This window comes from Argiope bruennichi, chromosome 5 (assembly GCF_947563725.1).
Source record: "Argiope bruennichi chromosome 5, qqArgBrue1.1, whole genome shotgun sequence".
Lineage (NCBI taxonomy): Eukaryota > Metazoa > Arthropoda > Arachnida > Araneae > Araneidae > Argiope > Argiope bruennichi.
The window spans coordinates 9,676,623-9,699,567 of record NC_079155.1 but is presented as its reverse complement, the minus strand read 5'-3'; the positions used below and the strand labels follow the sequence as shown (position 1 = coordinate 9,699,567).

General features: G+C 27.9%; 1 protein-coding gene across 1 annotated transcript; it reads left to right on the top strand.

The window, feature by feature from the left end:
- Positions 1-1,530: 1,530 nt before the first annotated feature.
- On the top strand, positions 1,531-16,763 carry LOC129969295 (lipoprotein lipase-like). Its single transcript, XM_056083797.1, has 7 exons — positions 1,531-1,694; positions 4,091-4,335; positions 6,235-6,381; positions 7,437-7,545; positions 9,339-9,449; positions 13,510-13,632; positions 16,430-16,763. Exons 1-7 carry the CDS (start codon positions 1,628-1,630, stop codon positions 16,672-16,674), a joined length of 1,047 nt encoding a protein of 348 aa, XP_055939772.1. The 5' UTR covers positions 1,531-1,627; the 3' UTR covers positions 16,675-16,763.
- Positions 16,764-22,945: the final 6,182 nt, after the last annotated feature.

The window sequence follows — 22,945 nt, the reverse complement described above, 5'->3', positions numbered from 1 at the left end:
ATAAGAATATTTTTTTTCTGGGATATATATTAGAAATCTTCTGCAAACAAAAAAAAGTTCTGTAACAATATTAATAATAAAATAAATGAATATAGTCCACCTCAGTATTGTTGGCGCTCGACGGTTGAGTCGAAAACATCGAATTAGCAGGAAATGGGGAGGGCCATAAAAGCAAGCCGCAAATCAAGGTTTCCATAGTTGGCGCATTAGCGGGGGGATTTGTCTCAAGCATTCAGTTAATTTTTTTTTTCAGCTTCTATGATACGATATTTGTGAAAATAAAAAGTCGTGGCGAATGAAATAATACTACAGTTATATGGCTGAATCAATCATTTATCTTATGATTTAATTAATTAATTATCATATGATTAAGTTAATTCAGCATTACTATAATCAATCAAGATATCTGGTATTTGCATATGCAGTTTCAGACTTTATATAGACTCCCAGGAACTTAGTGAGAGGAGGGGATGAGGGGTGACACCGCTCCCCCTAGATCTGGCTTGAAATCGGTAAATATTTGAAAGGTACTCGAACGTGATATTTTATTCTGCAATATAGATGACAATCTAGATAAATACGATTACATTGTTAAGAGAAAACAGTAAAATACTCGAGTATTCCGTGAAATACTCAACTACTTCCTCCCGAAAAGTAATTCAAGGTTTAAAAAAAAAATGTGTTGCAACTTTATTGAAATAATTTAATCGAAAGAAAAAGCTGTTGCTTCTCTGATTTTTAGAAAAATCTTTATTGCCTTATATAATAAAATTCAATATTATTTTACCAAGTTTTACATTAGCCAGATGAAATTTCATGTTATTACGCATTAGCTTTCAAACCAAATCATTTTTTCAGAGATATTTTTGTCTTAATTCTATCAAAAACAAAGAATTTCTAATTTGAATATTAACAATCTATAATATTTAAGCATCAAAAATATTTAAGCATCATAAGAACCGTCAATAGAGAAAGTTATATATACTAAAAAACCAGGATGCAAATCATGCAAAAAAAAAAAAAAAAAAAAAAAAAGAAGCCAGAAATCTGATGAATGTTTAATTTTACGGTGTTCTAGTCGAAACACCGGTCGCTTCTGCAGCTCTTTTGATCCGTTGACAAAGTGGGATACTTAATTCGTTTTAAGAACATTCATTTTCAAAATACCTAAAAACATTCATAATTATTTTTCTTTCTTTGGAAACAATGCGATTCCCAGGCATTATGGCACTGATATTTAGATTAGAAATATAAGAAGTCGGAAAAGCACCAATAAACGCAAGGCACTCGCAAAGCCAATCGTAAACAAATAATGACGCTTCACGAAGGAAACTTCTTTCGCCAACGCATGATTATAGCAACCTTGGCTCGTCTTGTTTCCAACCCATTTTGAAGTGGACTCGTCTGAAGTCGAACGCCAACAATCGTGAGGTGTACTATATCATGGTGTATCATGATTATACTCCATGAATATGCAATAAAGACTGATATGATCGGTTGAATGAAAATATAAAGTCAGGAAAAGATTGAGCAAAGTTAAAGTATTCAGATTTGGATTTTATGGTCAAATGCAAATATTCTCTTTTGATTTAAGAGCAGCTTTGCAGTCATAAATTTTCAAAGAAATATGTGGAAATGGTTAGCTCCGATATTTTTAGTTTTCGTCACACTTTCGAAATCATCAATATGTTCAGGCAAGTTATTTCTGTAAATATGTTTTAGAAATGCATTGTAATTGTGTAATGCCTTTCAAATTTTAGGGAAGATCTATTTCCCGACGTTCATTTAATAGCAATGTCGGTACAAAAATAATGAGAAATATTTTTTTTGAAATGCTTAATACTGTAATTTCGTTTTGAAAAAAAAATGGTCTTTAAATCATTTTTATTTATTAATTACATGAAGTCCGGGCATAATTATGTGATAGTCAGTCTAATATTAATAATCTGAAATCCAACTAATAATGTTAATTAGATTTCAATATAGGAATTAATATGGGCTTTCAATATGGGATTGTTGTTGCTTAAATTCAGAAGCAATTGTTTACCTTATTCATTAAAGTGAAAGGCAGTCATGTGGACTGAGGATGCGTTCTACTGTAGCATATCTCATTCGTCAAACAAAGGGGAAAGGTTTCTGTAGCAGTGAGAGGATGTACTTTATATAGAGGTATATATGAGTGAAAATCATTTTCATTTTTATTCTTTCCATTTGTAATGAATATCTGAAATAAAAGGATTCCGAAATAATAGGTTGGCCGACTTGGTCTTTAAACTATACCGAGCATCTTTAAGAGGCATGTATGCTTTACGTCCTTACCCTTGTATATGTACATAAGTTTGAAGAAAGATTTTCTCTAATTATGAATACTCTTCTATTGCAGGAGATATAATAATTACTTCTAGGTATAGGAAGGCGATGCCAAACGTACAATTCATTTAAGAGGGTATATTCCTTACTGAATATTCAAGTGCTTACATTTCATTTATTAATGGACTATTGTTGAGCACAGCATTTTCGAATTTGCTCTTTAAGCGTTATTTATTGTGTTGTAAATTTTCTTCACAAATTTTATACCAAGCAATTCATTGAAATTACAGACTGATAATATTAATTTGTTTGTATATAAGGCTCTAAAGCCAAGTTGTTATTTAGCATTGGAAGAAAGGTTTAGGCTTTAAATATTCATCTAATCATTTCAAATTTCCAATACATTTGTAAAAAATTGAATTTGTATAAAAAAGGAACGCATCTGAAAAGTATTTATTGTTTTATACTTCAAAATAAATATAAATTGAAGTCAGATATTTGAAGGGAATATTTTAGCCGTTGAACTAAACTTTTGATGGCTAAGATCAGTTTTAAAAAATGAAAATAAATTTTGTTAGTTATAGAGTTATTATTATTCAAAATATTAGTGCCATCAATGTGCCTCTTGTTACAGAAATTTGTTTCAAATTTTCATTTCACATTTGAAATTCTGCATTTGTATAATACAGGTTTATTTTATAGTTAATATAACCATTGCAGGAAGTTTGATCGATGCTATGTTTTTCTAGACAAGTGCCTTTCTATTACATTTTTATCACAGTTAAAAAAAACAAGATAGCAAAAAAAATGCAAAATTTCATAATTTTAAAAAAAATTTAATTCATTTCTAAATGAAGAAATTCGAATGCAAATAAAAAAAAATCCCGAGACTTCAAAACTCTGAAAGTCTCCTAAAATGATCAAAAGTTGCCAAAAGCTACTCTTAATAACATATATTTTCCTTTAAATTATGCTTATATTATCCTGATATTTATAAAACATCTTTTCACTGTGTTGCATCATGAGTGCGTAGATATGACATCGCTGTATAAGTAAGCCTGTTCTTTCTTCTTCGTATGTATAGCATTAGTGATATGTTGATATTGCCTACATACTTGTATCAGGTCAACCTTCGAGTGGATGGTATTTTTCATGGACCGGTGATAATTGTTTTTTAACTTATCTTAGAAATATTTTAATTATTTTCTACATACAGATAAACATTAAAGCTTGCTAAGAAGGATGCAAAATTTTACTTTGAATATATACTAATTAAAGCAATACATTTGCAAGAAATTTATGTACAAGTTTCAGAAAAAATACTTTTCATATATACTTTTTTTAAGATATATCTTTCGTTTGGAGTGGACTGTTATTTCCCTCAAATCTATCTCTTCACTATTTTAGTGCAACTTAATGACGTTCAGTTAGGTGGTCGAGTGCTCCAATGTACCTTAAGCAGTCCTCCAATATATTTCATTTAGAATCTATTAAATACCTGTAGCTTTGAAATTTTAGCCAATTATCTCATATGCACATAATACTTAGAATGAATAAATCTATTATAATTTTTTTAATTTTTATTTGTTTTTTCCACTTCTGAAAAATAGGTCTTTTAATGAATTTCAGTGACTCTAAAGTCAAATTTTATACACTATTTATTCAGTATTAAATAATAACATATAAGAAGACAAAAATGTATAGTTCAGAAAATAAATTGTAAATGTTTTAAAAATAATTAAAAATAAAAGTTTTTTTTTTCTTTTTTAATTTTTCCCAGCTTTTGGTCTCGGTGAATCTACATTACTAGAAAATGGTATAGAATCTATCTTTGGAGATCTGATACCCAGCAACAAGAATTCTTCAGTTCAGTACCATCTCTTTAATCCAGAAAACCCAGAGAAGGTCTGCTATATCGAGCCTAAAGAATCCATATTTCGTAACTGTGCCTTCAATTCAAATTATGACACGAAATTTCTTATTCCTGGATATAATGTAAAGTTAAGTCCAGGAAATTTATTTGAGGTAATAGCTTATTATTATTATTACTATTTTATAAGCATTAATTGGGAAAGTTTACTCTGACCCTTTAAATACCAGTTTAATTGAAATCAGAAATTCTTATAAACTATGATTAAAAAATTGAAAATAAATGTAATTAAAGTTACATTTTATTCCTATAGGGTTTTCTTTGAAGAATTGATTGATTTGATTTTTTGTCATAAAATAATTATTTAAAAAAATCTATCAAAAATAGATATTCAAAGATTTTGAAAAACATGAAAATAAAATAAGGATTACTTTTGAATATATTGTTTGTATTTAAAATAAATTAAATTATAAACTGACACTTTTAACTGATGACGCATTTACTTCAAAATGTGGCTAAGGATGATTTATATCAATAGAAGAGTATTTAAAAATACATAATAACATTTATTCTGAACATATATACATTAACATATTAATGACTTGGCCACGGAGAGGCAGTGCGCTTATAGTATACTAATATGCATGCTAATAAGTTTTAAATAAAATATATATATATATATATATATATATATATATATATATATATATATATATATATATATATATATATATATATATATATATATATATATATATATATATATATATATATATATATATATATATATATATTGAAAAGCTTTATTAATTTTAACTAGTGAAACATGATGATATCGAACAAAAAATAAATTAAGAATGAATGATGAAATATTTCGCAACTATGCGTGTTCATGAAACAGATACTAAAAAATCCATATGAAATTGAAATATAGAACATTTTGAGATCACGGGAGAAATAAGATTCTTTGCTGCAATAATTCTAAACCTTTGATCGTATTATAAGATCAAGCATTATCTTAGGAGTTTTTGGATACCGTTAGAAAACATAGCATATATGCAAAGGTAATTGACATTATGGACATATAGTCAAATGGGTTCAAAATATCGGTTACAAATTTCAGGTAATAGAGACATGTAACGTGTATATCGTTTTAAAACACTATTTTTATACATTCGATGGAAAATGTTAAATAGAATTTTTTAAAAATTCTGCAGAAGAAACAGTTTAATTTTGATGACGTTGGGTAAATATTAGCAAGTGATATTGATAATTTCACTTAATCACCAGCTCAACATATTAAAAGTAGCTATCGAAATCAAAAACCTGATAAGTTTATTTGTCTAATAGAGTTAAGTACAATTAAGGCTATTCCTTGTTTGGCTTCAAGTAGAAAACCAAAACACACATCCATCTTTCCATGAAGCAAAAAAGATATTTAGAAAACATAATTAACTTCATACCAACTAAAAATGTTTTATTCTTCTATTTGACAGCTCTTCTATACTTTAGTCTCTCATTATATGCCATCACTATAGTCGACTTGTGGCTTTCTTGAGCAAAACTCAGTTTTAATTCATATCTTCACGAAATGATAATCTAAAGATGATTGGACAAAGTTTTCCCAAGAATAATCGGGATCTAAAGTCAGCCGAAATTCCATAATTGTATAATTCAGAGTCAATAAATATTTGTCATTCTGATTCAAAGCTAAGAAATTCACCAATAAAACGAATTTAAAGCTATTATATAACATACATTTCAAATAATGAGAAAAGGTTCTTATATATATATATATATATATATATATTCACCAAGAAATTCAACAATAAAACGAATTTAAAGCTATTATATAACATACATTTCAAATAATGAGAAAAGGTTCTTATATATATATATATATATACAGTTTTTAAAAAGTTTAGATGTATTAATTATTATATAACTATTAAGAATTAATCATTATACTTAAAAGGTTGTAAAAGTTGTTTTACAATAACCATGCATATATTTGTAATGAAAATGCCTTTAATAAAGATATTTTGTTCTTACAGAAAATGAAAGACACATTATTAGAATATGACAAATATAATGTTATTATTGTGAATTGGACCGACTATAATCAACAGAATTATGTGTTGGATGTTGTATATGCTTATATTGTTGGTATCGATGTTGCAGATATGATAAAATTCTTATTGGTGAGTATCATTTATGGTTTTGTAAACTAGAAATCGTAAGCCCACAAATGAATTTCAAGACTGAATATTCGAAAGCACAAATTTCATATGAAAAAATATGAATTTTTATCTTTTCGTCAGAAAAGAGTTAATTTTAACACCGAATATATTCAAAATAAGTGAATGCATTAATGAAATACAATTAATAGGAACATAATCTGGGTATCGAAAACAGAAAAGGAAAAATATCGATGAATGAAAGACGAAGCATTCATAAGCATATCAAATTATCATAAATCAAATCAACGATCCATGCTCTTGTCGTAATTAGGGTTGCATGTATTTGTTGTGACTCCAATTATTGAGACGTTTTAGAAAAATAATTTTATTTGTATTTTAACTAAAAAAATTAAACATTTGATTTTTACTACGAACTTCACCGATGCAGTGTGCTAGAGCGTTCCGAAGGGAAGGAGAGATAATAGCTTTTTTAGAAGCTTCGCACGTCAATATCCGATTGATAGCGGAGCGTCATTACGTCACACACAGCCTCGATGGAGCCTGTAGTTTACACATATTTGATATGATTTATATAGTTTATGACAGATATATATATGATTTATGATAAGTATATATGGTTTATGGTTGGCCTTCACCACACTTTTCATAAGAAAGGAGAATGGAAAACATTAGTTAAGGGATTTGCAAATTAAGGGAATTTAATGATGGTATTAAAGAAACAATATTTAAATTTACATAAATTCACCTAATATTTGCGTACCATCCTTACTTGCATACCATAAAAATTGCTCTCCTCTGGAGCGATGTCAAAAATTCATTGCTGCTGTTCATGCTGAAGATGCTTGCTCATTTACTGTCTTTTAGATTTTTATTGACGAGGAATTCAGCGTCTAGAATTCGAAACATGTATTGACTTAAGCTAAATAATGAGCCTCAGAATTGAAAACTTCTGGTTTACTAAAAAGAAATATTGTCCTGAATGATGATCTTTCAAAGGAAATTATATTGCAATTAAAGGCAATTAAAATCTCTTGTTTAAGAAATAATCTTTTTAGTCACATGCAGGTGTAAATGCAAGCTCTATTCATTTGATTGGCCACAGCTTAGGCGCCCAAATAGCTGGAGTTGCAGGCAAACGTATATCGAATTTGGGAAGGATAACAGGTATGTACTATATTACTATCTATTTCCATTATAAATAAATCCATTTCCATATGTATATTTCAATTATGAATAGATGCTTTGATATATCTGTCTTAAAAATTTAAATATTTAAAAATGTTTGAAGTAGAGTATTAAAGGTAATTTACTGGTTCCAGCAAATCGTGGATGTCTGAGAGAGAAAGACCTGAGATTTGTAGAATTTGAAAGGTCTTTACTAGTTGTCTATATTTCGCATTATTTTAAAGGGAGATATATTTCTGAGAAGAAACAATAGCGCTTTTCCTACTCATAAGCCTGAACTAAATCAACGGTATGCATTTCATAAAATTTCCAGCATGTTGCACATTAAAGTGTTGCTGAATAATTTTCATTTGAAGACAACTTGGTTGAATAGTTAAAATTAGTGTATGTAAATTTAAGCATAATTAACCAGTAAGAGTGGTCTCTCCGAAACTGTCTATTCTCTAACGAATGTTTAAACCCCGCATAAAATTGTGAATCTGGCGTAAGTCTCTAAATAACTTATATGGCATTGATAAATGATAGTCACAAAATATAGATCTTTAAAATGAATCTAGAATTTTTCCTAAATCTACAAGGATAATATTTATTCGAGTGTTTATTAGGGAATATATGTACTTTTTGCCGACCGAATTGCAACAAAATTTGACATAAAATTGCAATTGTAGTCACAAGATAAATTACTATATTTTATTGATTTAAATCATTTCGTTCATGAGTTATTTAGTTTACGCACACAAAAACATTATTCTGACCATCAGATGATCCAGCATTAGACATATTTCTTTCAATTTTTTTATATATTTTGGGTGCTAAATATGAGTACCAAAGGCATCTATCTAGTGTTTTTGAGTTTTTTAGATACTGCGTTCTTTTCTACTCCAACAGCCAAGTTGGTAGATTTCTTGTAAATGGATTTCGGTTAACATTTGTTGAACATCTATAATTTCCATGGTAAATTCATGTAACAGATTTCTTCGGTTTAGCTTAAACCAGTTTATAGTTATCATATTCCAAGTAGACTGATTGACTTACACAGAGACCAACAAACATAATTCCCAAAATGTTTTTTCTGACATAAAGAGGAGTAAAATGCAAGAAAAGATCTCATAATACCGATTTTGTTTTGGCGATTAAAATATTTCTTCTCAACTTCATATATGAGAAAGTAAAAATTATAGAAATTAACAGAAAATGAAAATTTTAATTTTTTCTTGTATCAAATTTAGGAAATATTATATTAACTATATATTTCCTCAAAAATACATATGCTAACCTAACCTGTATTATAGATATAATTTGGGTATATTCTGGTAAATTATGCACGGGATTTATTCTAGTAAATTAGATAATGCATTCAGAAATTATTAGAAGTTCTTATTCTCAATCAATTATGGCAATTGAAGTTTTTTTCCTAGAATACTTGTTGGGATATTTGTGTTTCTGCTCATTTCGTCATATTGTATTAATAATTATAAAATTTAACATGGGTAATTTTGTTTCATTAACTTGTCCAAATTTCCAAAATAAAAATGATTTTTTTTTTCCATTTTTGGTGTTTTCCTTCTTTGTTGACTTTAACAAATAAAAAAAAAAATTATCGACTTTTAAAGAGAATTTACTAAAAATATGTATATTGTATTTTCTAGTAATATCCAGAGACAAGAAAATTTAGAATAATATTAAAACAAGTTTTTACAAAGATTTCATCTTTTTATAGGTTAAGTAAAAGTTTTGAAATATATTTTATTTATTAAAATTTTCCGTTATAGGATTAGACCCAGCTGGACCACTGTATCCAAAGTTCATCACATATGATAGGTTGACTTCGAAAGATGCAGATTTCGTTGATGCAATACATACAAGCAACTCATCCAACAAGGGTATCTTCACTAACTGCTGCTTTCTATAAAATATAAATAGAAACGTAAATATACAGTACACTCTCGAGTATCCGGTTCGCGACTATCCAGCTTCCGTAACCTTCATACCTAGTTTTATTTTACCGTAATTAGACGAGAGAGCTAATATACAGAAGCTATCATATATTAAGGACTTTTTCAAAAACTAAAAACTGTAAGTTTTGAGTCTTATGTTAAAGTTACCTTTACATATTTTTGTACTTATTTATGAGTGAAAAATAAAATAATTTTGAGTCAATTTGCTTAAGAATCAGACCTATGATTTACATTAAAGTTTTGCTTATGTTGTCTCCATTTAAACCAGGCATTACAGAATTTATGTTAAAATATGCATAGTTTATATCTTTTAACTTACTTTTACTTTAATAAATTCTTGAAACATGCAGTATATAAAAATATATAAACTCCCAGTACAGAACCTTCTATTTTAATTTGACACGTTACCGGCAACTGCTTCTATGATTCACCTGCGCTGCCTCGTTCAGATTCTATGTGGCTTGAGATAAATAGAGAAAATCATGCTCAATAAGAAGCAAGAAAATACATATATAGTGTGTTTTGGTATAAAAACTGTGTCCTCTGGTATAAATAAGTTCATATAAATCCGGTTTATCCGGCTTTTTTTTTGTTAGTCGGTTTGCCATTCCTCCACATTAGGCCGGATACTCGAGAGGATACTGTATTTCCGTAAATTTATATAAAAATCTCTAAAAGATTTTTACATAAATTTTAAAGAAAAGAAAATATCCAATCTGACTTTTTTTACAGCAAAATACATTTATTTCCCTTTTAAAAAGCATCTAAATAATTAATTAAACTTCGTATGAAACCCTTATGAATTATATTTAATAATATTATATTTGATTTAATATAAAGTTGGCAAAGTCGTAATCGAATAATGAGAATGGGTCAATAATGTTATTAAATTAATCAGATAAATAATGGTGTATTGCCTTTATTTATCTGATTAATTTAATGAAAGATTTATTGGATTTTAGTATTAAGATGGAGGATACTCAATTCAAAGCAAATACGACTTTTAGAGCACACTAATGCAGCTTCTGCATCCGTATTTAAAACTATTTAAGTAGTATTATATGTAATGTACGTCTGTAAATTCATAGATTTGTTATATATTTCACTTAAACCAAATCAAATACTTACCACAGAGAGTATTTCAAACAGAATGTGAATTTAAGGTGAAATGACTGAATATCAGCATTCTCTTCTCAGGTGCTTTCCGCTAAGTAGCTTTTAATGATAATAGGGCATTATCATCTGGAGGATGTATAGGGCTCGAAACATTCCAGCATGTGCTAAAATTCATCGGATTATGAGCAGTTAGAGAGATGGTCTAAAATATCAAATATATTAGGAATAATCACATAGAGTTTTCTATGACATTGCAAATAAATATTTGATGAATCAACAATGCAAAGTGGTTTTCACACACCATATTAAAAACATATTTCCATTTTAGAAGAAAACAATATTCTCTAAATGATCTCGGTATCACAAATGTCAAGGATACACCTGGAGATGAGAATTTTAATAGGCTTTATTGTCAATTAACGAATGATCATACGCCAAATGGCATTTAAGGGTGTTTTTGGATTTTATTTAATAAATTTTGCAGCAGCCTTTCAATGTATTTCGTATGAAATATTTTGATTAAAATAGCAAGACATATTTGGAGACTGAATAGAGTAGTACTGTCTCTTAATCAATGATTCTCCCTAAAGCAGCATTTAAGAAGGGTTCACGATTTTATTCATTAACTTCTGCAAAATGTTCTCAATGCATTGAAATTTTTTTTTCATTCTCTAACAAAGAGCAGTAAGATGTAGCGTATGTTTGATAAGGTGGACTTGGAAAATCGATTAGTTTTGTGGCAGTCAGTTTTATCCCAAGTACACATAGCATTTTTATGAATTCTGCTGCTTATACGATGATAAATTTGAATGGGCTAAGAGAAACAGTAAGAAACTACAGAGTTGCATTCTAGAATGATTAATTTATATTTACAGATGATCGATAAAAATCGAGAAAATAATCAGCAACTTTAAAATTTTTCAGTACATCAAATTAAGATGTATTGGTTGGTAAGAACATAATAAGAATTCTGCGAGATAGTACCAGCTTCTTATCAATATGAAATTTAATCGACTATCCACATGGCATACCCAAATGTTATATGAAGTGATAGTCAAATTTACATTTCCAAAAGTCATATAATAGATTAGTCCTCATAAATTGACACAAAATTCCCAAAAATTATTTATGTCGAGGTAAATATTTGTTATAAAAATAATAAAACTTCAGAAAGTTTAGTGAAAAAGATACTACAGAAAGCCCAAAGTTAAGTGCAATAAGAATCAGTAAAACTTCCCTTTATTAAATAACAAAGGGAATGAAATATAGGCGCAGAAAGAAGAAAATTTGGATTTTTCTGTTTAAAAGTTTGATTAAGATTAAACCAAAGTTAGATGTATAAAATAATACTCATAGCAAGGCATAATCCTTTTTTTTCTAAACTTAACACAGGCTGAATACGAAATATAAGGGCAAATGCTTCTACATTTTACTACTGCTTTATTTCTTACAACGACATTTTATCTTGTTAGACAATATATACAGGCTATTCGGCGATATTCTGATGTCGCACAATATCGTCAAAATATCGTAACAATATATTTGAGTATCTCGTACTGTTAGATTAAAAAGATTAAAATTAAATTATATGCTTATACAAGTTTTGGATATAAACAATATTCACCATTTTTTGAAGAGAGAGTAATATATGTATATAAAATGAAATATTCTGTTTATGTAACTTTTTCCTATAACCATAATTCAAGCAAATTCTTATATTAAATATTTTATTTTAGTTTATCTCAATACTTTTTCATGATATTTCAGTTTGCTGTATTGCTATTTATTGTAAAAAAATCTTTTAAAGTGAATTAGTCCAAAAATATAAATAAAATATTATCAGGATTTCAATGAAAAAATCTTGAATAAAAATGATCGCTTTCGTTGACAGTTGTACGTCCAATATATTAATATTATTCATATATTAATGATAACAACTTTCATGAACTACATTTTATCACATCGAAGAAATGTACTATTATGTAACGAAATAATGTACTTACACAAGAAGTCTGCTTACAGAAGGAGTATAGATAAGTATCGAAGTGAATAATTATACATGCCAAATAGAGAAAAAAAAGGATTTGAATGAATTTGGCGAAATTAGCAAAATTGTTAAGATTGGTATTCTGACAAAGTTAAGTTTTGCGATATCTCTAAACAAGGGTGGGTGAAGAGAACTGTATGGACTTTTAGATGACTTTATGGAATGAACGTTAAATAGAATAAGAATAGGTAAAAAAAATAAGTATGATGATTAAAGTTTTTTCTTAACCTATTAAGAATATACATTGAAGGAGTGTTTATAGACTTTTCTGAAGTCGATGGGGGGCAGCGAACACTGACGATTTCTATAGAGGTCAATAGTTTTTATTTGAAACAAAAATTATCGAAACAGGTGCATTAGCTACAACTATGGAACTCTTTCATAATTTTTTTTCTTTTAAACAATGTACAAACAAGTAGTGTTTTTGATATTACACTTGATAATGAGAAATGATGGAAACGTTGACGAACATCAATAACATATCAAAACGTCTTGAGATTCCAAAAGAAATGAAAACTAACAATATCAGATTTGTGATAAAAGCTGAGAAATTTGTTTTCCAATTAATTTTTGCCATATCGATTTTAGAATATTGACTATGTTTCAACGCTGAGGGTAGTAAGATCATCTCAATATCATGCTCCGACTTTCTTAGTAGTTTAGGTATATTACATTAATGTTTTTCAAAAAATTGTAATCTAGATATATGCTGAAGAATGCCCACTTTTCTAAGGTGTCTTCAATAATAAATAAATAAAGCATAAAACTTAATAAATTATTTAAATTGTTTAATTTTTACTGTTTTAATTTTATGATTTTAAGGAAACGGATTTGGAGCATCTTATGCTATGGCTTGGATAAATTTTTATCCAAATGGTGGAGAAAGACAGCCTAAGTGCCAAATTGGAAAGAATTACACTAACGGTGATGGAGTGGAAAAGGAAAGTAAGATTTTCCCTTAATTAAATATATTTAAAAAGGCAGAAAATATGAGATTTTGATTGAATGAATAGATCATGCATACAATGCATATGAATTTATCTATGTTAAATTCCTATGTTCTCCATTTATAACAATACGATAAGATCTTGTGCATTAAGACAAATATAAAATAATTATTCTAAATATAATATTAATAAATAAAAATTATTTTATTATAATTCATCCAATATCGGCTTAAGAAATACTCAAATTACGCTCATAATTTTTCTTTAATTATAATTTATTTAATACGAAACACACTCCAAAATTTTCAGCATTTAGAAGTATTATCTTCATTTGTCAATATTTTTTAGTTTTCTTTCCCTAATGATTTCAAAATTATATTGCACATCTATAAAACAATGAAGTTATTTATATATGATTCAGATGATTTTCTGTCAGATAATTCTACAATTCCGACAATAAAATACAAACTTTCATTTTATGATGTTTCTATTTATTTATTTAATTCCTGATACTCAATTATTTTTAACGCATACTGAGAGTTTAAGCACAAGTAATTAATTTGATCAATTGGTTTTTGTTTTAGCAGTTTCAAAAAAAGGAAATACACTAGTGCTAGTGTTAGGCATCTCTTCAATTAGCTTCTTAATGGGGTTATGAATCAAAAGCGACAAAATCATAATAAAACAGTTGCAAAAATTCAAATTCCAAAATGTTCCTGAATGTTCGGAGATTAACATCGTTTCAACTATGAATACATACAGTTTTAATAAAGGAACGATAATGAAATTCCTTGTTGCATTTCAATTTCATTGTTATTCGCAAATCCTTTGTTTCTAAAGATAATTCAATTTAAACCAACTGTACGTGATATTATGTGGTTTATAAACAATTCACATACATTCAATTCTTGTAAAATGATAGCGGTTTATATTTTTAGATTGAGATAAATGGATCTGTTAAGGTTATAGGACCTAAATCACAAGGCTTTTGTTTTCGAGAAATAATGTGTCATTAAATGTATTATATTATTTGGAACAGAAGCGCTTTAATGCTATCATTTGAAATGCTTATTGTATTGGAGCATACAGTTGAATTAAATTTACTCATTGGTCACAATTCTGAAAACATTTAAAAAAGAAAATAAGGTAATAAGCAACTTTTGTCCATCTAAATAATCACGCTTAAGAAAATAATTATATATATATATATATATATCACTTGCGGTTTCCTGACACGGAATTCTACAGGTAAATAAGCAATAAGAAAAACATCCGTTTCGAAATATATCTTACTTTGACTCCAAACAATTTGGCCTCAACAATCCAACACAATTTGGCCTCAAATTGCAACAATCTGCCATTAAGTAATGACGACAAGGAAGATCTCGGTCATGCATTGCCCTGTATGAAAGTTATATGAGAGGTATATCTTGTTCTAGCAATGTCTTTAGGTCTTGTTTGTTCAACGTGGCAAGATGTATGTATGATGATTAGAATTCATCTCACTTCAACATCCTTATAGAAGAGACAATCCCAGGGAATCTCATTGATCTTTGTATCAAGGGTTATGATCGTCCTCATAGATCTGGGAAAACCGTCCTTTGCAAAGTAGAAGAGTGGGTGAGAAATTGAATTTGGTGATCGAGATGAATGACGGTTGGATAATTGTTTTCCGATAACTTAAGACTACATTACAGCAGATAATTTTAGAAATGAATAATCATGCTACAGTGTTAAATATGGCCGCTGAAAGCTATGAAGTGATGACAATGATGCAGAGGACATCAAATTATGACAACGCAATCAATGAAAACAAATAAATTGAACTGGCAAATCTTTAATTACATTATTTTCGACTACCAGAGGAGCGTGTTTGTGTTTCCTATCGTGAAGCATGTTCTGTCTAAATATTATTTCAGTATTTTTGAGAACAATCTCCCTCTTGGCTTTAGATTCTGTTTCTTGAGAACAACTCATTTTCTAAGATGTATCTCCTGTACACATGGCACACCGTTTTCATACATGATTAGATGAGTATTATTGAGAATTTGTAGGGAATTAAAAAAAAAAACATGCTGGTACATGGTTTTATCTTCCAACAATATTACTTGAATTTGAGACCACTCTTAATGAGGTACGACAGCGAATTCTTTTGAACAAAATTTTTAATCATCATCCCTCGTCGTTGCATGTTGTAATTTTGGCGAAAGTTTATCTAATTCGCCTAAAACTTGGTCCATAAAAAGGTTTTATTCTTCTACAGATTTTCCTATTATGTTTCTTATATTGTATCTTTTCCATTGTACACGGTTGATACCATTGTATTTTTTTGTGAACAAAGTAAAATTCATATCAGGTTTATATAACGATTTCCAGTATTTTCTGTATGAAAGGACAATAAATAAAAATAAATATTCATTTGTATTACGTTGTTTCAATTTTTATAATTCTAAATAGAACTTCGTTTGTTAATTAAATAAAACTTTAAATGAAATCATTTTCAATTTATATTATCCTTAACTTATTTTGAAGATCTTTAACTTATCTGATATTTGGTTGTAGCTATAAATTTTATTGCTGCAACTAAACAAGTGAATAGTTATAGGAGCATGTAAATATAAATTTTTGATATCAATATAAATTCCCAATGTTCTATTACAAAACATACATGATTTAATATTAAAGTCTGTAAACGACTTTTTGAGATTACTTTATTACTAAATGATCTCGTTAAATGAAAGGTATATGAAAACCTAAATTAAACTGTGAATTGTTAATTTTTCATTTTCTTCCAGTTAAAACCTCTGAGGATCAGGCGGGATGTAATCATGATTCTTCAATCACGTATTTCATTTCGTCCATACTTGATTGTGAATATCTTAGCACGCAGTGTAACAGCTATAAAATGTACGAAAGAGGAAAATGCGAATCTGAATCACATCCGAAGAACAGAATGGGACTCCATTCTATGGAAATTCCAGGGCTCCAAGACCATTCCAAGTTCTATCTGAAAACTTCTTCAAATCCGCCATATTGTTGAAACCAGGATTTCATAAAATATCATTTGAAAATTAGCTTCTGTATCTTGCATTATGAATCATAATGATTAAATGAATAATATATAACTGATACACTGTACTAAATCATTAAATGATTATTCTGTAAAAAAGGGATTAAAATTTTTTGAAACCATTTAATCCAACAGCTTCAAAACTTAAAAAAATATATATATATATATATATATATATATATATATATATATATATATATATATATATATATTTTGTTTCGCTCAGAAAAATTCTTTTTCTTGAAGCAAACAAACAAAAATATAAATAGAGAAAAATAAGCAATGCATGTGTTCGCCTAATTTACTAAAAAAAAAAAAAAAAAAAAAAACTTGATGTAATAAATATTGAAAAAGGATAGCATTTGCGTTTCAAAAAAGTTTTTTTTTTGTATAATTACTTATTTAGAATAAATACCATCCTACTGTAAAGTGCGAGAATTTTCAATAATTATATTCCTAGACAATAGAAATTTATCATTTTTTTTGCCCACATAAAAGAAGGAAATTTTTTGGAACAGTTTGAAACTAATGAAATTATGTAATTTAAAAATTTGCATATGGAGACAGATTTTCTTTAAAAAAATGATTCACTTAATTTTCAATGAGCTACTAGTTAAAACCCAGTTACTCAGAAAGAAGAGTACTACTGAGTTTTTTATTCATGGAATAAATCTATTTTTATATCCAGCAAGGTGCTATCAAATCACAAGTATTACAAGAAGAAAATAAGAAGTCCCTTAAAGATTATTGCAAATAAAATAAAAGTACATCAAGGAAATTATTTTTCATTTTCAAAATTTCATATCTTTAATAAAATATATTTCTTTACTATCTTCATCTGAATTTGATGATGGTGTAACTATTCTGAAACTAGTTATATAGTAAGATATATTTTTTTTGAAGAAATATTATTCACCAGGTATTAAAATTCAAATTATGAATAAGAAAAATAACTAATGATAAATTTCTTCACATGTAGATATTTTATGAACGCTCTTTTTTTAAGCGACCTATATCTGTGGGTTAGGCTGAAAATTTCAATAATGTTGAAAGAATCTATTGCCATGCTTAAGCGATGAAATTATTAATAGCCGTTTGGTATCACAAAAAGTAAGCATATTAAGGATTGAAATTTCTTTCTTTTTTTTATTTTGCCTAGAATTTATGTTCGAATATTTTGGGCTAACATTTTCTTAGTATTGACAATTCCAAGATAAACAAATGAAATAATATTACAATAATGGAGAATTAATAATTAACCTGTTCAAGATTATTTTGAGCTTCCGTCATTCACTATAAAATTTTTACAATGTAAAATAATCATAATTTCCTTTGAGATTATTTAATAATGCGATGCAATTTACCAAAAAGAAAAAATATTTTGTACAAGCCCTGCCATGAATACACAAATTAACTGAAGTCTCCGATAAAGCATGCACAGTGTAAATCAACTGTATATTTTGCTACCTTTTCCTTTTTCTTTATTTGCACTTGGAAATAGTGTTTCTGGAACATTACATGTATTTACATATTTTTGTACATATTCGGGAACACTTTCCTCCGTGTCTAATTCAAGGTAATCACGGCTGATTTAAATGCAACAAAATCATTTGCTAAGAATTGGCATTTAGGAACATGCATCCTGGCATTCGAATTCAACGAGAGTACGAATCATTAGTCGCACCGTGTCTTTCGGGAATAGCAACACTTGGTGAATAATTCATTTTTCTTAATTGTCCTAATAAGGCGCGGTGTCTAAATGCTGCTGGCACAAGACGTCCTAGTTTGGGGGAGTTACATGTTTCAAGAACAAAATTGGAGAATTTTGATTTCTGCTAATTATATCTGCAGTTCCATGTAAAACTCGACTTCGTTGTTAAGCGGAGGGAAGAAAGTGTTAATTGTCCTAAGTTTCATTCTGTTGAGCGTACTTTTAGAGCCTAGGAAATTTTTGGTTCTTATTACTTTACAAAAGCTTTAGTGAATTTGAAATTCAGGAGAGCTAATCCGCAATCATGTTGAAGCCCTATTTCTGAAATAAGTAATGAGAAATTATTAAAATCTGTTAAAGTTTCACATCATGCTTAATGATGTTGCACAAAAATAGAATTACAAGGCAATTCCCTAGTATAACATATACTATATATAAATTTTCCTTATTTTAGTCACTTAATAATTTAATACCTTAAAAAATCCCATTAGTGACATTTTGCATTTTTTTTTTTTTTTGAAAACAGACTAACATTTTTCTCAGTATTGAAAAAATTAGTTTTATTCCTTTTATTAATATTAATAGCTAAATGAATATAAGTAATTTTTTATGTGGATTGAATGATGTTAAGATTTCGAAATCGGAAGCACAGTAACATGCATCTTCTACCATGTATGTGATCTACCATGTATGTTCTACTATGTATCTTCTACCATGTATGTTCTACCATGTATCTTCTACCATGTATGTTCTACTATGTATCTTCTACCATGTATGTTCTACTATGTATCTTCTACCATGTATGTTCTACTATGTATCTTCTACCATGTATGTTCTACTATGTATCTTATACCATGTATGTGATATATCACAATGTGGTCCCCCACGTATGTGATCTATCATAATTTTAGATCTACCATGCATGCGATCATCTATGATCTAATATGATCTAGATATATTAAGTATATGGGCATCGTAAATGTATGCCAAAGCTGTCTTCAAAAGTGAAACGATCATCTGTTACTGTGGATTGTTGTGTGTTGTTATTATTATTATCCGTATTGTGCGGAATTTCAGATTAATTACATGAAAATGAAGTGAATTCATTGAAGCGGAAAGCTTTTCTGGAAACATTTTTGAAACAACGTGAAATCAGAAAGAAATAGCTAATGTTCATTGTCATTTTTTCATGATAACATTCAATTTTTATCATCCATAATTCGTTAATAAAATTAACTTATATGATTCAACTTAATGGAGTTTCTTTAAAATCAATGATTTTTAGATATCCAATCATATTTTATAACATGCATAAAAATGAAATGTCGGAAACACTTTCGCATCGAAAAAATTAATAGCGCACGATATTGAAAGAAAAAAAAATCACAAGGAGTGCTTTTAAATTTCTCTGTTCGTCATATGGTTAATGTACTGCATAAAGTTGGTACATTACAAAAAAAAAAAAACACCAATTAGAAGTTTCTGAAATGCGATTCATTGACTCATAGAAATTAGCAAATTCTAAATAAAACCGAACATGAAAGAGTAAACACAAGCAGCAGCGCATTAGTTGGTAAGCAATAATCAAATTATTTCAGATAAAAGAAAATCAAATAAATAAAATCAGTAATCCCATGAGAAATATTTGCCCATCGAGCTTTCCATTGTTTGATCGAACCTTAAACCAAAACACAGTAACGCGTTTCAATATTGATTAATCTGTCTTTGTTTAGTTTGATTTATCAGCCAATCCTTGCGCAATGACATTAGCATAGCACAATGTACAGAATGATTGCTAGCCTAAATCATTATAAAGTCGAAAAAGCATCTAATGATTTGAAATTCGTTGACCCACTAGTTAATTAAACTGAAATATCTAATAATTTTTTTCTGTCATACGAGAGATATTAAAACTTTCAAATTGATCATTCTAGTCTTGTTCTTTTGTTGCGCAAGATTATGTAAAGGTGAAATTTATTAAAATTCATCAAATATTTTAGTGGAAGTGAAAAAATTATATTGGAACAGACGATTTCTCGAATTTTTTGGTAAGTAACTACGTAAAACGTCGATTTTTGAAAAAAAATTGAAATTATTTTCATTTAAGATTTTTAATGTTTGAACAGTTTTCTTTATAAAATCGTTTGGATTTTTTTTTTCTAATTCCATTTTTTGAGAAATTACATTAATTTTTATATTTACAATTATATAATGCTATTTTACACCTTTAAATGTTATTTTTTCACGTTCTAATCTTTGATAATTTCTTGTATAAGATTTATAAATTAAAGCGTGATATGATAATTTGTCCTAAGTTGGCTGTAAAGAATGTTATCGAAATGCTAAAAAAACTTTAGCATTTCAATTAACGTTTAATTATTTAAAAAATATATAAATACATTTTTTTATATCAGAATTTAGAGTCATTTGAAACAAAATATTCTAATTTCCTTTTCTCGCTCTTTTTTTAGTATCTTTATATTTTGTTATTTCGATTTTTATCGCTTATTGTTCTCAGAAGTTAACCTTATCATGACAAACAATAAGTAAAATTATAATATTTTGCATTATTTTGATGGTTTTATTTTATATTTTTCTTGTTTTAATTTTGATAACATATATATTGTTACTGGCATGGTCAAGCGGGTCTTGATAGTTATTTATATTTTTGCAAAACATTGTAACAAAAAAAATGTATATCTAGAAAATAACTTTATTTTAGACATTCAATTTAAGCTAATGTCATTTCTTTTCAAAGGAGAAAATGGCAATTTAGCTCCATTTTATTATACTTTCAAGCACGCCCTGTAACATAAAATAGTTTTAGAACATTGCTTATTGTATTCCTTTTACTTAGGGAATTATTGTTGAATAGTATCAAGGACTCATTTTTTGAGATACTTTTCATTTATTGCCATGATCAAATAACTGAATTCATCATCGAACTCATGATGGTGAATTAATTCTGTGTCGCCATGCTAGATGCATATGTGAAACCAATCATCGTTGAAAATAAGTGAAATAAAAAAATCGGTGTTCTAGCAGGAAAACGTATCCAATTTTCCCACCAATTTCATATGAATTGCTTTTATAAAATTATTTGAAAAAAACCGTAAAACAAATTCGTCTCTGTAATGTGTAATAATTCACTGTAAAAATGCAACGTAACTATTGATTATAAGGAGAATTTATGATGTGTAATATAATCGTCTATATCATGATTCTGCATTTTTTTTTAATTCTTTATTTTTCGTTTGGCGCGGAATTGAGACAGTAAAAGAAAATAAAAATAATACCTCTTTTTATTGGTAATATTCTGCTCAGAATTCTTTTTCGGGAATAAGTGAGATTTGAGCACAGAAAAAAAAATGTGTTAAGAAATTAATGCAATAAAAAAACGCATGATTGAAATGCAAAGATTTTACGCAACTTATATATTTGTAACATAAATGTTATTTTTTAATATTTCATTTGAAAATACGACTGGAATGTTTACTTATGAAGAAGCCGATTTTTTTTTAGGAATCATCACTAAGCAAATATTTTAAAAGTCATTAATAAGCGATGTAGCATAAAAAAAAAAAAAAAAAAAAAAATGCACTCTCCTTTAAAGGTAACAAAATTTAATTCAACAAAAATGCATAAATGCGATTTATTTTATTAAAATTAATTTATTTATTATTTTAAATACATGATACCATGTTAATACATGATCAGCGAGCATTATTTTATGATCAGCGAGCATTATATGATTAATAGTAAAGGTTTGTTTCAGCAACATAATATTGTTTCAATTATTTTATCAAATATGTGGGTACAATCAACAAATGCAATGTGTACATTGTATTTTTTGTAACTGCTTGAGCATATCCGCGTAATCATCAATATGAGAGAAAGGATTCATGACCTCATAGAAGTATTTTCTAAATCAAAATACAAAAATTTTATATAGCTGCCGATATGATTGAATATAAATTTCACTACGCATAACGAAGAAATAAAATGGCTGATGTGAAATGGATAATTGTTAGCTGTACAAACATCTACCCGGTAAATACAACAGTTGTAGAACCACGTTTTTATCGTTATATTGGAAAGCTGACTTGATTTAACTTCGATAACAATCTTAGCATATTTGAAAAATAATGGAAACCGAATACCTCAGCAATCATAATTTTATCGAATTCGTTATAAAATCAAAGTATTCTATTCGTTCTTATCTAAGATTGAAACTAAGGTTTAAGGCAATCGCAAAATGTTCAAAGTTCACTCCTAATCAATTTAATAAGGATTGGAAATGATTCAAGACTAAACAACAACAAACTATTTCGATACTATTATAGAAAAACTGCAGTATATATATTTACAATTCCAACATCAAATATCACTTGGAGAAATTAAAGCTTCGAAACCATAATAATAATAAGCAGATGAATGCAATAAAGGTGCGTTTGTAAAAGGCAATACACAACTTTTATTCAATATATATATATATATATATATATATATATATATATATATATATATATA

Excerpts from the sequence above, each read along its gene's own strand:
- LOC129969295 (XM_056083797.1), top strand. The coding sequence starts at position 1,628 with ATGTGGAAATGGTTAGCTCCGATATTTTTAGTTTTCGTCACACTTTCG. Across the intron at positions 4,336-6,234 it reads GTCCAGGAAATTTATTTGAG|AAAATGAAAGACACATTATT; the intron begins GTAATAGCTTAT and ends TTGTTCTTACAG. Across the intron at positions 13,633-16,429 it reads TGATGGAGTGGAAAAGGAAA|TTAAAACCTCTGAGGATCAG; the intron begins GTAAGATTTTCC and ends ATTTTCTTCCAG.